Source organism: Protobothrops mucrosquamatus, unplaced genomic scaffold (genome assembly GCF_001527695.2).
Source record: "Protobothrops mucrosquamatus isolate PMUCROS unplaced genomic scaffold, P.Mucros_1.0 scaffold_48, whole genome shotgun sequence".
NCBI lineage: Eukaryota > Metazoa > Chordata > Lepidosauria > Squamata > Viperidae > Protobothrops > Protobothrops mucrosquamatus.
The window spans coordinates 58,559-74,258 of record NW_015386124.1 but is presented as its reverse complement, the minus strand read 5'-3'; the positions used below and the strand labels follow the sequence as shown (position 1 = coordinate 74,258).

Genomic DNA, 15,700 nt, shown 5'->3' with positions numbered 1-15,700 from the left:
CAGGGCTGGGGGAACCTTGCTTATGAGCAAAGTTGGGTTTGCTGAGCATGGTCTCGTTTCCTAGGAAGTACAGCGTAGAGGAAGAGGACGGGCTCCGTGAGAAATGAGGTGAAGTTTTGTGTTAGGTTTTTGAAAGTTGGCAACTTTCTGAAGGACTGAAGATCCTCAGTGTCAGTTTTAGATGCTATCTATTCTCTCACTGATACTAAGTTGGAAGGTTTCCCACAGGGCTGCAGTTGTCCCTCTTAATTCCCTTTTTGAGGAGCTATTGCAGAGCTTGGAAATTTATTTTAAGAACAACCTGAACAAACCTCACCCTCACAGCTGCTAAACTTCTTGGACTACCTATTTTAATAATAGATAAGACCTTGTGCTCCTAAATTAATTAACAGTTCTTTCCCAGTGGAAGTTCCTGGCACCTTCATTTTTTCTTTAAATAACCAACAATAACAACAACCAGCATTAGGGGAAGAGGCAATTTGAAGTGGACTTATTCAACTGGCCTGCTGAACTGTCTGATTGTAGAGAAATGCCCCTAAACCCTGAAGGTAGTGATGCTATTTCTCTTCCATTTGCAGAAAATGTTTCCAGACAGCTCATTTCTACGTAGAAGACAGCAGTTCTCCTCGGGTGGTACCAAACGAAACCGTCCCCATTATTCCCATCCCAGGTAAGAAAGGCCTTGCCTCATTCATTTATGCCTTGGTTTGATCATAGATGCAACCATTTGAATTTGCTTATACTGGTTTGGTTTGGGTATAATTAAAATCAGCTGCTCTTCACAGTCACTGATTTCTTCGTATGGTTTAACCTATTGTGATTTTTGTACAGTACGCCTATTTCTGTACAGTAGTTGGTTAAAATAAAGTAAAAGGCTTTGTATGGAGTTTTAACTTTTGTCTTCTTTGGATGAAACTCTCTTGATGATTTCACAAAGGAAACCTCCGTACATCATGCAGAATTTGTCTTTTCTGACTCCAACATCTTGTCCTGAATGAGTCTTTACTCTGCCTATCTTTTCTACTGAAGTTCAAAATCTTCACCTTAATGCCCAATAAGGGTAAATGGGCAGCAGCATCCTGTGTATTTATGCTCAGAAGAAAGCCTTGGTCAATGCAGTGCCAGTTCTTCCATCTCAATACATATAAGGATTTTGACACAAACAGTATTCTGATTTAGGAAAGACAAGCTCTTGGATATATATTTCTGTTTGCTATGATACTGCCATACAGGTAGTCATCAGCTCCCAGCATTTTAATTTAATTCCAGCTGAAAAAAATGAATCAGTGAACATCTTTTTATATAACAAATGAAGTAGCTTTATTTGGGGTGAGCAGAATTACAGCCGTTCAATATTGTAAATCTTTTTGGACTTTGACAGTTTTAGCTCAATGCTAAGAATATACTTAGGATTATTCTACTTGAGTATAAACATATTTGGCTGTCATTTTTATTTAGGAATTATTTGCATGTTTTATCTTTTCACAGCTTGTTCATTCTTTTATTGTTGATGGCTTAAAATAATTCTGTATACAATGGTTTTTTTTTGTGAATATGAGTTGAATTCTGCTGATGGGAAGGTTTGATTATTGCTGTATACTGTTTTTAATTCCTTTAAAAATGAAGCCTAAATGTATATTTCAAAGCGATTATGGAAAGTCATGGTTTTTCTCTAACAGGTTGTAAAGGGTATTGTAATAAGTTTATGTTACTGTTTTTTTTTTCTTTTTGAATATAATGTACTATATTGGGTAAAGAACTCAGTGGTGTGAGCTTTGCAGTTACTAGATTAATTGATCAATAGTGTTCAGAGATAATAAAAAAATGAAAAGTTGTTATTAGTTCATCCAGCCTGGGTCCAACATGGTGGCCAGGAATTATGGGAGCTGAATTCCAACACATCTAAAGAACATCAAGTTGGGAAAAGGGTGATCCACTCCAAGTTACAAACGAAAACTGTGAAAACTCTGTGAAAACCCCCTTTGACTCTTTTGATAAATCTTTAAAAATAATTACAATCCAATTATGTCATATAAAGATAAACAAATTCAAAGTTTGTATGAATTGATGACTTCCATTAGCATTTCAGATTATGAAAGTTTTATAATACTGATGAATGGAATATATTCTCTTTAAAATGGTCACCTGAGCATACATGCATGGAGGAGTCACTTGGAATTTTGTCACTGAAAGTTGATCTTGTTAGCTGGATATCAAAAATCTTTATAAGATTGTCTCCAAAAATGGTCTCTGGGTAAACTAATCTGACATAGCTTTTCTTCATGTATGTTGTCCTGCTAGGTGTAAAATATATATCAGAATTATCTGGAACTATACAAGTTATCGCAGTGTATTAATGTCCTTCCTTTCTCTATAACATTCTTCTCACCTTATTGTGTAGCACAACATTATATCATGTAATCTTCACCCCTAGAATGTCAGAAATTGCATAAATAATCGTCTCCAACTTGGCAGTTCCTATGCATTGAATTATAAGTTTACTATAAGTTGTTTCTGTTTACCATATTTTTGTGAAATACATAAATTACCTTACAAAAAATGATCAAGAGGAGCTACATATTCAAAGGGTTTAGGCTGAAGGAGCTTTTCAGCTGTTGTGACAAAAGACTCATACCAACTGTTTTCCCAGTTAAAAATCTACCAAGATATGAAAAACCAGAATGCTAGGGAATAAATTTCTGATCCAGCTCTTTATTTCATATGCTAACGTATAAAAAGTAAACCAACTGAAAAATTTTGAAACGTACACTTTTCCCTCCTACTGTTTAATGCAGAAACCCAAGCCACTGTACAACATCGTTCTGTAGTAGTCTTCTTTCTTAGATATATAGGACTAGATCTTTAATCATCTCCAACCAGCAAGGCCATTGAGGTTGATGAGAAGGATAATGTAGCATGACTAGAGGATAGGTTACAGACCCCTGCAATAGAGCAGGCTTGTTGCATACCAGAAGGAAGCACCTGATCTTGGATTCACTCATAAGAAGGACTGGGTGTTTTAAATGATGGCTACTTGCAGTTTTTCTTTGTGCATTTGTTTTTGTACTTTCTTGAGTCTGCTGACCAACTCCCCTTTTTATGGGGAGAAGTGGAGTATAGTGATCTAAATAGATGATTAAACAACATTTTGGAAATAAGCGGTAGGCAATTCATTAATAAGTAATATTCCTATTGGGGTTGAAGTTCTTTATCTAATTCTGTGCCCTAAAATTTCATAACCCCTCTCTCTCTCACACACACACACACAATTATTAGGAATTTATAATATAAGTGAAATTAAGGGAAATGATCTTTTACATGTAAGAATATGGTCATGTTTAGAGCAGATATTGAAATCAGGAACTTTATGTCATTGTTCTCTCTTCTGCAGTGGTCAGACCCTAGTTACAATATTTCATCCCATTGAGGGCATCAAATGATCAACTGGACTGTGTCCAGAGGAGATCAGCCAAAATAAATGGGAAGGTGCCTCTTTCTGATTTACTCCCACCTTGCATAGAAACTATAAAGGAGATTGTTGTCTCTTGGTAGACCTAGTATCTGCCCTGAAAGTTTCCAGCTTTAATGAAATAGCAATTTGTAAGTAGATTATTCAAGTAGAATACCCAGAATGAGGTACAGTATCTACAAACATTTGGATAATACAGAAAGGACCGAGTCGTGCCTTTGCGGCCTCTGACCCGACGTAGGTCTCGATTGGCTCCCTGGTTTACCGAGGAGCTGAGAGAGATGAAACGTCGGAAAAGAAGCCTAGAGAGCAGTTGGAGGGCCAGCCGAACCGAACCCAACCGAACACAGGTTAGGACACATATTAGATCCTACCTAGTGGCGATGAGGGCGGCTAGGACTAACTACTATTCCTCGCTCATCGCGTCATCAGATAACCGCCCGGCCGCCCTCTTCAGGGTGACCCGCTCTCTCCTCCAATTGGGGGGGGGACCCCCTGGAGGGGAGGGCCGAGGACTTTGCGCAATATCTGCATGACAAAGTCGCGCGGATCCGGGAAGGCTTGGACTCCGATTGGTTGGCCCAGGGGGAGGGGATGGAAGCAGGTCTTGAGACGATTGTATGGGAGGAGTTTGACTCTGTTGCTCCCGAGGACGTGGACAGGGTCTTGGGAGGGCTGAACGCAACCACATNCAGGGCTGGGGGAACCTTGCTTATGAGCAAAGTTGGGTTTGCTGAGCATGGTCTCGTTTCCTAGGAAGTACAGCGTAGAGGAAGAGGACGGGCTCCGTGAGAAATGAGGTGAAGTTTTGTGTTAGGTTTTTGAAAGTTGGCAACTTTCTGAAGGACTGAAGATCCTCAGTGTCAGTTTTAGATGCTATCTATTCTCTCATTGATACTAAGTTGGAAGGTTTCCCACAGGGCGGCAGTTGTCCCTCTTAATTCCCTTTTTGAGGAGCTATTGCAGAGCTTGGAAATTTATTTTAAGGACAACCTGAACAAACCTCACCCTCACAGCTGCTAAACTTCTTGGACTACCTATTTTAATAATAGATAAGACCCTGTGCTCCTAAATTAATTAACAGTTCTTTCCCAGTAGAAGTTCCTGGCATCGTAATTTTTTTTTCTTTAAATAACCAACAATAACAACAACCAGCATTAGGGGAAGAGGCAGTTTGAAGTGGACTTATTCAACTGGCCTGCTGAACTGTCTGATTGTAGAGAAATGCCCCTAAACCCTGAAGGTAGTGATGCTATTTCTCTTCCATTTGCAGAAAATGTTTCCAGACAGCTCATTTCTACGTAGAAGACAGCAGTTCTCCTCGGGTGGTACCAAATGAAACCGTCCCCATTATTCCCATCCCAGGTAAGAAAGGCCTTGCCTCATTCATTTATGCCTTGGTTTGATCATAGATGCAACCATTTGAATTTGCTTATACTGGTTTGGTTTGGGTATAATTAAAATCAGCTGCTCTTCACAGTCACTGATTTCTTCGTATGGTTTAACCTATTGTGATTTTTGTACAGTACGCCTATTTCTGTACAGTAGTTGGTTAAAATAGAGTAAAAGGCTTTGTATGGAGTTTTAACTTTTGTCTTCTTTGGATGAAACTCTCTTGATGATTTCACAAAGGAAACCTCCGTACGTCATGCAGAATTTGTCTTTTCTGACTCCAACATCTTGTCCTGAATGAGTCTTTACTCTGCCTATCTTTTCTACTGAAGTTCAAAATCTTCACCTTAATGCCCAATAAGGGTAAATGGGCAGCAGCATCCTGTGTATTTATGCTCAGAAGAAAGCCTTGGTCAATGCAGTGCCAGTTCTTCCATCTCAATACATATAAGGATTTTGACACAAACAGTATTCTGATTTAGGAAAGACAAGCTCTTGGATATATATTTCTGTTTGCTATGATACTGCCATACAGGTAGTCATCAGCTCCCAGCATTTTAATTTAATTCCAGCTGAAAAAAATGAGTCAGTAAACATCTTTTTATATAACAAATGAAGTAGCTTTATTTGGGGTGAGCAGAATTACAGCCGTTCAATATTGTAAATCTTTTTGGACTTTGACAGTTTTAGCTCAATGCTAAGAATATACTTAGGATTATTCTACTTGAGTATAAACAGATTTGGCTGTCATTTTTATTTAGGAATTATTTGCATGTTTTATCTTTTCACAGCTTGTTCATTCTTTTATTGTTGATGGCTTAAAATAATTCTGTATACAATGTTGTTTTTTTTGTGAATATGAGTTGAATTCTGCTGATGGGAAGGTTTGATTATTGCTGTATACTGTTTTTAATTCCTTTAAAAATGAAGCCTAAATGTATATTTCAAAGCAATTATGGAAAGTCATGGTTTTTCTCTAACAGGTTGTAAAGGGTATTGTAATAAGTTTATGTTACTGTTTTTTTTTTCTTTTTGAATATAATGTACTATATTGGGTAAAGAACTCAGTGGTGTGAGCTTTGCAGTTACTAGATTAATTGATCAATAGTGTTCAGAGATAATAAAAAAATGAAAAGTTGTTATTAGTTCATCCAGCCCGGGTCCAACATGGTGGCCAGGAATTATGGGAGCTGAATTCCAACACATCTAAAGAACATCAAGTTGGGAAAAGGGTGATCCACTCCAAGTTACAAACGAAAACTGTGAAAACTCTGTGAAAACCCCCTTTGACTCTTTTGATAAATCTTTAAAAATAATTACAATCCAATTATGTCATATAAAGATAAACAAATTCAAAGTTTGTATGAATTGATGACTTCCATTAGCATTTCAGATTATGAAAGTTTTATAATACTGATGATTGGAATATATTCTCTTTAAAATGGTCACCTGAGCATACATGCATGGAGGAGTCACTTGGAATTTTGTCACTGAAAGTTGATCTTGTTAGCTGGATATCAAAAATCTTTATAAGATTGTCTCCAAAAAAGGTCTCTGGGTAAACTAATCTGACATAGCTTTTCTTCACGTATGTTGTCCTGCTAGGTGTAAAATATATATCAGAATTGTCTGGAACTATACAAGTTATCGCAGTATATTAATGTCCTTCATTTCTGTATAACATTCTTCTCACCTTATTGTATAGCACAACATTATATCATGTAATCTTCACCCCTAGAATGTCAGAAATTGCATAAATAATTGTCTCCAACTTGGCAGTTCCTATGCATTGAATTATACGTTTACTATAAGTTGTTTCTGTTTACCATATTTTTGTGAAATACATAAATTACCTTACAAAAAATGATCAAGAGGAGCTACATATTCAAAGGGTTTAGGCTGAAGGAGCTTTTCAGCTGTTGTGACAAAAGACTCATACCAACTGTTTTCCCAGTTAAAAATCTACCAAGATATGAAAAACCAGAATGCTAGGGAATAAATTTCTGATCCAGCTCTTTATTTCATATGCTAACGTATAAAACGTATAAAAAGTAAACCAACTGAAAAATTTTGAAACGTACACTTTTCCCTCCTACTGTTTAATGCAGAAACCCAAGCCACTGTACAACATCGTTCTGTAGTAGTCTTCTTTCTTAGATACATAGGACTAGATCTTTAATCATCTCCAACCAGCAAGGCCATTGAGGTTGATGAGAAGGATAATGCAGCATGACTAGGGGATAGGTTACAGACCCCTGCAATAGAGCAGGCTTGTTGCATACCAAAAAGAAACACCTGATCTTGGATTCACTCATAAGAAGGACTGGGTGTTTTAAATGATGGCTACTTGCAGTTTTTCACTGTACATTTGTTTTTGTACTTTCTTGAGTCTGCTGACCAACTCCCCTTTTTATGGGGAGAAGTGGAGTATAGTGATCTAAATAGATGATTAAACAACATTTTGGAAATAAGTGGTAGGCAATTCATTAATAAGTAATATTCCTATTGGGGTTGAAGTTCTTTATCTAATTCTGTGCCCTGAAATTTCATAACCCCTCTCTCTCACACACACACACACAATTATTAGGAATTTATAATATAAGTGAAATTAAGGGAAATGATCTTCTACATGTAAGAATATGGTCATGTTTAGAGCAGATATTGAAATCAGGAACTTTACGTCATTGTTCTCTCTTCTGCAGTGGTCAGACCCTAGTTACAATATTTCATCCCATTGAGGGAATCAAATGATCAACTGGACTGTGTCCAGAGGAGATCAGCCAAAATGAATGGGAAGGTGCCTCTTTCTGATTTACTCCCACCTTGCATAGAAACTATAAAGGAGATTGTTGCCTCTTGGTAGACCTACTATCTGCCCTGAAAGTTTCCAGCTTTAACAAAATAGCAATTTGTAAGTAGATTATTCAAGTAGAATACCCAGAATGAGGTACAGTATCTACAAACATTTGGATAATACAGAAAGGGAAGTTCTATTGGAAGGGCCTAATTCATCCCGATGCTTTTTCTGGGCTTTTTGCTCAAGCCAGAAAAATCTTCCAGTCCATCCTCCTAAATGATTTGCTTCCCAATGCCTGCCCATCAATTCTTACTCCTATTATGGTAAGGACTTTTTTTCCCCAAAGCATTCTAAAAATTCTTCTTTTTGATAGTCTCCTACTGTTAATAAAACACTATCACTTCTCATTCTTTTTCCCCTCTTTTGGAAAACATGAGAACATGAGAAAATCTTCCTGCTATATTGATTCTGGAAGCAAAGTACATGTGACATTTTAACAAATGCCAACTCCTTATAGTAATCTTATTTGCTAGTGATAACCCTACAGTAGTTTTAAATTGATAGTTAAATATCTCTCTGTGGAACTGTACTGCTGTTTCATTGAGCTGAGTGAACCTAATTTGATTTAGTTGTACGACACAGTGGAAGCAATTTGACAGTGTATCTAAAACTGTAAAATATCCTACACTTCTCTTTTTTTAAAAAAAAAAAAAAATCAGTCCTGTGAGGATTTTTAACATTTCCAGAATACATTACATTAATGTAAGTCCAGAAAAGCAGAATTGTCTAATAATTTAACTGCCCTACTTTCATCTGCGGAAATTTACTTCATTGAAGAACATAAAATTAAATATCTTATAAGTATGCTTTCGTCTATCTGAATTTATGCTGAAACTCTGAGTCCTCATTGTAATTCATAATCATCTCAACTATGCAACCTAGAGAAACACCAAACACTGACAGGATCATATATTCACTTTCCCCTATGCTATTAAACACATACGTAAATAAAAAAAAACAATGTCTCATGCCCTTAGGGCCGGGGTGTCAAACTCAATTTCATTGAGGGCCGCATCAGGGTTGTGGTTGACCTTGGGGGGCTGGGCTGGGTGTGGCCAGCTCATCGCTCATGTCGGGGGCACCTGTGGCGGCCTGGGCGGCCCTGGGGGGGATCCATTGTCTCCAGCCGAGGAAGGCGGGACCAGGGCGAGCACTATACCCTTGTCCACCAGATGAGCCTTGCTGTCCCTCTCAGGCCATGCAGAGGACCCCCAGTGATGCAGGCTACCTGAAGCCCTGGGCAGTGAAGGGCAACCACCCAGTCCAGCCTTTCCCAAGGGAGCGCCCGGCTGCACTTACCTCCTCCTCAAGGCTGCTGCTGATTGGCTCGCTCTCCATGGCCAAGATGCTCATGGTGTGCAGGAGGGCAAAATGTGTGGGTCAGAGGGAGGCCCACTCCCTCTCCCTGCGAGGAGACCCAGCTTTGTAACCAAAGCATCCTCAATGATAGGATGGGAGACCACCAGGAGAGGAGGAGGGGAGAAGGAGATGGCGAAAGGGCAGCAGGGCTGTTCGTGGCCAAGTGCTAAGACAGGACTTCCCTCAGACCCTTCCTCCCTCTTATTATAATCTTCCTTCCTTCCTTCCTTTCCCCTTTTTCTTCTTTTTCCTTTCCTCTTCTTTCTCCTTTCCTTCTTCTTCCTTCCCTTCTTTCCTTCTTTTTGTTTGTCTTTCCTCTTTCCCTTTCTCCTTTCCTGTCCCTTCTTCGATGCTCAAATGCAAAAGGGGAAACATTTCTCGATGCCTCCTCGCCTTGTGATCAAATGCCACTTTTGCTAGTAGTCTGTGGCCACTTAAAAGACTGAGAACAAACCAGGCTCAGTTTATCCCATGCTTGCATTTAGTGGGGGTGTCCACAGACAACAGGACAGCAAAACTGTCAAAATGGTGGCTGTGATAGTTGATCCGAGCTCCTGTTTTTTATGTGCAACAGTTTTAGCATTTAGGAACAGAGGTAATTTAGTTGCTTTTCTATTAATACATAATCCTTAAAAGAGCTCTCCTGTAGGGACCCTGCCATGGTCTAATTCAGACTGGAAATATAGCAAAGGAAAATATTTTTCCCCACTCTGCTTTGTCCTGCTTTCCCCACTGGAAATGGCTGTTTGCAACACACAAGGAGGGGATACTTTCCTAAGAGTTCACAATGCAAGAATATTAGTGTTAACTTGGATTGCCAATAAAGTCCTGTCTATGACAAAAGAGAACACAAAATTGCTTTCTCCTTTGAGCCCAAGTCTCAATGGAACCAGGATTAAAGCAGGACTGCATGAACTGGGGCATCTCCAACCAAGTTGCCTCTCCTTCCTTCCTTCCTTCCTTCCTTCCTTCCTTCCTTCCTTCCTTCCTTCCTTCCTTCCTTCCTTCCTCCCTTCCTTCCTCCCTCCTTCCTTCCTTCCTTCCTTCCTTTTTTCCCTCCCTCCCTCCCACCCTCCATTCCTTCCTTCCTTCTCATTCTCATCTCTTTCCTTCCTCCGCACTCAGGAAAGGGTGATGAGAGGGGGAGAGATTGCCAGTGCTGCCGGTATCCATGCTGCCGCTTGCTGTCACTTTCCCATGCAGGCAGAGCCGATCCCGGTGAAAGGGAAACCTTGTGGCTGCGAGGCTAGGTCAGCGAGCGGGCTATGGAGGTGCTGGTGAGAGGGGGGGTGGCGCTGATCTACAACCTGTTAGTGTTCATCAAAGCCAGAACGTGCTCAGCCTTAGATCCATGGGGCAGCCCTGGAACTAGCAAGGAGCTGTCCCGCCGCCTCTGCCCCACCCCCTGGATGTGCACACAGGCGAGCCTGCTTACTGCCTCTTGTGCATGCGCCCAGAGGACGGGGTTGGGGCACCTGTCGTTGGTTCTAGGGCTGCCATATGGATCTAAGGCTAAGCATGTTCTGGCTTTGATGGCTGGCACCAGGTTGTAGGTCAGTGCTCGGTCGGCCTGGGCTAGGCTGAGGTGCTGCAGGCCAGTCCTTTGCTGTTTCCAGAGCAGGTCCCTGGACCAGACGGAACCACATGGCGGGCCAGATCTGGCCTGCAGGCCGTGTGTTTGACATGTCTGCCTTAGGCTTAGGGGAAAGAAACTGTCCCCGAATGACAGCCTTGCTAAACGTTCATTAACCTTCTTTTAATTTTTTTAATTTTTTAGATTGCTGCATTTTAGACACCTCCCTGTTACCATTTTACTGAGTTAGTCATAGAAGTAAAAAAAAGAAAAAGAAAAGAAAAGCAATATTGCCATTCCTCTTCTGCAAAAAGGCAAAGCAATTTCATTTTTAAAATATACATTAAACATTGAGAATGTTTCCTAATATTAGTAGTTTTTCTCCCCTGCTTCTCCCCCCCCCCAAAAAAAATTGAACAGATGCAGGCAAGAAATTTCTTAAATGGCTTTTGCCAAACCTTGGTCTTGCAAATTATTTTGAACAACTTCCATCATCCCTGAGGAAGGACCATAGACCAGGAGATAATGGGGTTCAGATATAACAGGGATCACATTAACAGGGCTACAGAAAGTTGGCTTGAACTTTAAGGAACAGAATGTTATTTTTCAAGAAGTATTTACAAGAAATTTTGTGTCAATCAACCATGATCTACAAACATGTATTTGTTTGTAGAGCAAATGGTGATTGTTCAGATACCTAGCCTGATTGAACTGAACTATATAAACTATTCTGAGGATTCTTCCTTAGTATGAGAGGAAAATATTTAAAAATAATGTTTTAAATACATAGCATAAATTACATAGCATAAAATACATAGCATAAATTACATAGCATAAATTACAAATAATGTTTTAAATACATAGCATAAATTACATAGCATAAATTCCATTTCTCATTTACAGACTGATTGTATCAGGGGTAGTCAACCTTGGCTCTTTTATGACTCGTGGACTTCAACTCCCAGAATTCCTGAGCCAGCTAAGCTAGATTATTTCCTAATTGGAAGAAATTGTGATTAATTATTTCATACGTTTCCTTTACGTTCTGCCTCTTCTTGGAGAAAGAGACTGCAGACTTCTAGAGCAGTGTCGCTCCACCTCAGCAATATTAAGATGTGTGAATTTTCAATTTTCAACTCTCAGAATTCCCCAGCCAGCAATTCTGGGAGATGAAGTTGTCGAGAGTTGAGAGGCACTGCTCTAGAGCACAATGATACCAATGGCATATTAGCTCAGTTCCCAGAATATGCTTAGCTTGATAAGGGGAAGACTATACTTTGGGAATACCAAAAGATCCTGAAAAGATCAAATTTGGCTCATAGACCCAGTTAATCATATCATGGGAACACCTCAAGATACACACTTATCACTTATCTACTATTCTCCAAGAAAAAGATCTCAAAAAAAACAAGCTGCTGAAAAAATAAAGTCTTCCCATTATCTGAGTCACAGCCAAAGCCTGCCATCACATAACACCTATAAATATTGGCTGTGACACCAAAACTATTGGTGGATGGGTAATATAGTCTTACTAGTTGCTTAAAATGTAGGAGTCTCCAGTTCTACAATTTTTCATCACCTAGTTTGGTTAAGGCCATTAGACTCGTTCTAGCCTGATGCACAGAACATAGGACACAGTCCTGTGATCCTATATTCTATGTTCAGGCTAGAAACCAGGAAATTATGAGTGCTACTCCCACCTTAGACATGAAAGCTGATTGGGTAACTTTGAGCCAATTATCAGAAGACTGTGAGTTCTAGTCCTGCCTTAGGCACAAAAGCCAGCTGGGTGACTGTGGGCCAATCACTCACTCTCACTCAACTCACCTCGCAGAGTGGAAAAATAGGAGGAGGAAGGAATATTAAGTGTGTTTGCCAACTTGAGCTATTTATAAAAAATAATAAAGGCGCGATCCGAATAAATACATTAAATAGTTTCAACTTCTCTTCTTTCTTCTCCCTCTCACTTTGTTTGCAAATGTGTGGCAAGGCTTTGTCAAAGCGCGGACACACAGGCCTCATTAAACAGTCAGCCCCCTCTCTTTATTCTCATCCACCCACCCCAAGCACAGAAGACTGACTTCAGTTCTTATTCCATCCCACACTTAGTTAAAGAGCTTTCAGTCTATTAGAGTGCTCTAATAAAAATATTTTACTCCAAGCTGCACAGCCTGCTGGTCTCCCATCCCAGACCTGCCTCCTACAAGAAGTTGAAGGCAGCACAACATTTCACACACACACACACACACACACACACACACACACACACCCTGAGTAGGTACATCAGCTCAACATCAGGACATAGTCTAGCCCGCTCAGGAAGAAGTTCAAGAAAAACAAAAATAACAAACACCCAGCCTGACCAGATATTAAGCAGAATGAATCCATTTCTCATTAGTTTATTGTATACTTCCGTCTTAAATGGGTAAATACGAAGGGACTTACTTTTCTATATTGGCTTTCAATCTGGGTCTGGTCACTTCCCCATCCTAGCATATCTTGACACGCACAGGATTTATTACCAAGACTGCTTTGTATGTGACCTGTCCATTCAGAGATAAGGGAGAAGGGCCTTTATAAATTCCTCAAATTGGTCAGGCTGTTAGTAAATGGCAGAACCACAGTTGCTATGCATAGATGATGTGGCCTAATATTTAGTAAGACAATCAGATTTAATGTTTAAGCTAATTTTACAATAGGGTTACATTATATTCATAATGGCAAAACTTAAGGATTTATTGGCACAGTGTTGAGGAAAATACCAAAATAGTTCTGAGTCTTATACATTTATAAAAACTATTTGTTTCATCCTTTGGATTTTTATGGTAGGGCTAGATTGTGATACTAATGAATCCCTGAGAAGAAACGACTTGCCCAAATAAAATATGGGCTGAGTAACAAATAGGTTTCTTTATTAGATGTTATAGGATGTTGTTCATCTCTTCAGAAGACTAAAATGGTTATGATTTCTGAACCACATTTTTCCTGACATGTTAGGAGGTTTTAACAGCAGCAGTTAGATAAATTACCTCCATGCAGCAATTCCCTTTAAATTTGCTTAAGATTTTATTTGAGGAGCTCTACAACATGCATAAACAAATATATATATATGAGATACGTTTTTCAAACAAGGTCTGTCTATTGCAATGGATTGCCAATCAGGGTGGGTCATGTGTCTAGGTAAAAAAGAGAAGGGGCTTAGAATGGAGCAATCATCAGCATTGCAAGCAATTGCCCGTCTGCATGTCAGTTTGGGATTTTATTCAGGATCATTTTTCTCTGCAGTCTTTGGCCCATTTTCCAGCTGAATTTTGTTTTGTTTTCAAGTCTCCCCATATCCAATTTGGTTCCATTTTGATCAGTGTTCAATTAATTATCAGATTGGCAGGCGGACACATGCAGAGTTTTGACCCTGTTACATAATTTGTTTCCAGCATTCTGTTTGGTTGTAAATAGGGGTGTCCTCAGGGAAGGTGGGTAAATGGGATGGTATGATTGTTTTAAAAGGGGGCATGGCTTCTATTTCACAGTTGTGCCTACCATCTTGACTCTTTTGACTCCACCTACAGATGTTCCTGGCCAAAAAGAATTAAAAAAAAGCCTTCAGTAGATAAATTCAGGCTAAAAGGCAAAGAAAAGAATTAAGCAGGCACCTGTTCCATGAAAAAGGCAAAATACTGAGAGAAACATACATTGAAATTCATAACATATAATTTCAAGCATGACTAACATGTCTCATTGAACTCAGTGGGCCTACTCAAAACATAGCTAGACATCTACTTCATGAAGATAGACGTATTTTTGTATGTTTCAAAACGTCAGAGTTGATTTTGTGATTTTGCATGCTCATGAAACATTGCAACACACCACTCAACAAAGGAGGCAATTCCATTGTCAGGTCAGACAAGACAGAAAAAAATAGCATTTTGAGAAAGCCAAAATGATTTTAATTCCATAATGTACAAAAGTAGCTGTAATGTAAATTTGGAAAAGTTGTTAATCTTTCAGTCACTGTGTCAAAAATTAGTTCACATAAAGATGACATAGCACTTGACTAACTTTATTATTTTGTTATACTAAAATACAAATTATTAAGACCTATTTTTTTACATAAGAGCCTTGCTATTATTAGGAAGGCATGTTTTCCCATATTATTGCCCTCATAATAAATGCATATTAGATGGAGACATTGTGAAAGTTACTTATTTAGTCAATTTGTGAAGTCTGAAATGAAATGAAATGAAATGAGGAAGGAAAGAAGGAAGGAAGGAAGGAAGGAAGGAAGGAAGGAAGGAAGGAAGGAGATTCTAACAGAAAGGGCAAAGATGAATACTATACTGATCAAGAAGCAGGATTGATTTTTGAGAAACACTATGCAACATTTGGCATAAAAATGACCTTGAAAAGAAAAGAAATTCTGTTATTTGATATGAATGAGTGGGTGGAATTAAGAAGAAAGAGCACAGCAGAAATTATTGGGTCTTTTGAAAAAAAAATTAAAGAGAATGGTTGATTTGTGGCATTTGCTTAAAAAAAGGAAGATTTTCAAATTCATAGTCTAAAAATCACAAACCTATTCTCAAAATCCACAAAACATGATCCATGATTTAATTTGATTTCACTCTTTATGATGGAAAAGTAATTAATAATGGATCTAAGAATGCAGAGAGACTCTAAATATGGAACAGATCAGTTTTTAATAGACTCAAGAATGGATTCGGGAGAAGATCAGAAAATTGGTGAAAGAAGGAAAAGAAGGCCTGCATGGCAATAAATAGAAAGATAGATTAATCCATCCGGATTAATGAATGGAAAGTGGATGTAAGGAAAATGGATATGGGAGATGCTTGGAAGAGAGTGAAGAAATCATCGTTCAAAATGCCCTAGAAGCCTGTGAGGTTACGCTAATGGAAATATTAAAAAAGGTGCTTTGTGGAATGATGAAGTAAAAGAGTTAATGGGGGAGAAAAATGCATGTAAGAGAATGATTATTGCAAAAAATAAGAATGAAAGCAAAATATTTTATAGTGGAGAGAAAAAAATATAGGTG

The 15,700-nt window shown here is 38.9% G+C and overlaps 1 protein-coding gene across 1 annotated transcript in view; it reads left to right on the top strand.

Annotated features, from left to right (window-relative positions):
• Positions 1 to 15,700, top strand: part of PTPRG (protein tyrosine phosphatase receptor type G) — a 100,485-nt gene that overhangs the window by 48,134 nt on the left and 36,651 nt on the right. Inside the window, exon 3 of the mRNA XM_015811219.1 lies at positions 579 to 670. Coding sequence (XP_015666705.1) covers positions 579 to 670 — 92 coding nt within the window. The remainder of the gene's footprint in view (positions 1 to 578; positions 671 to 15,700) is intronic.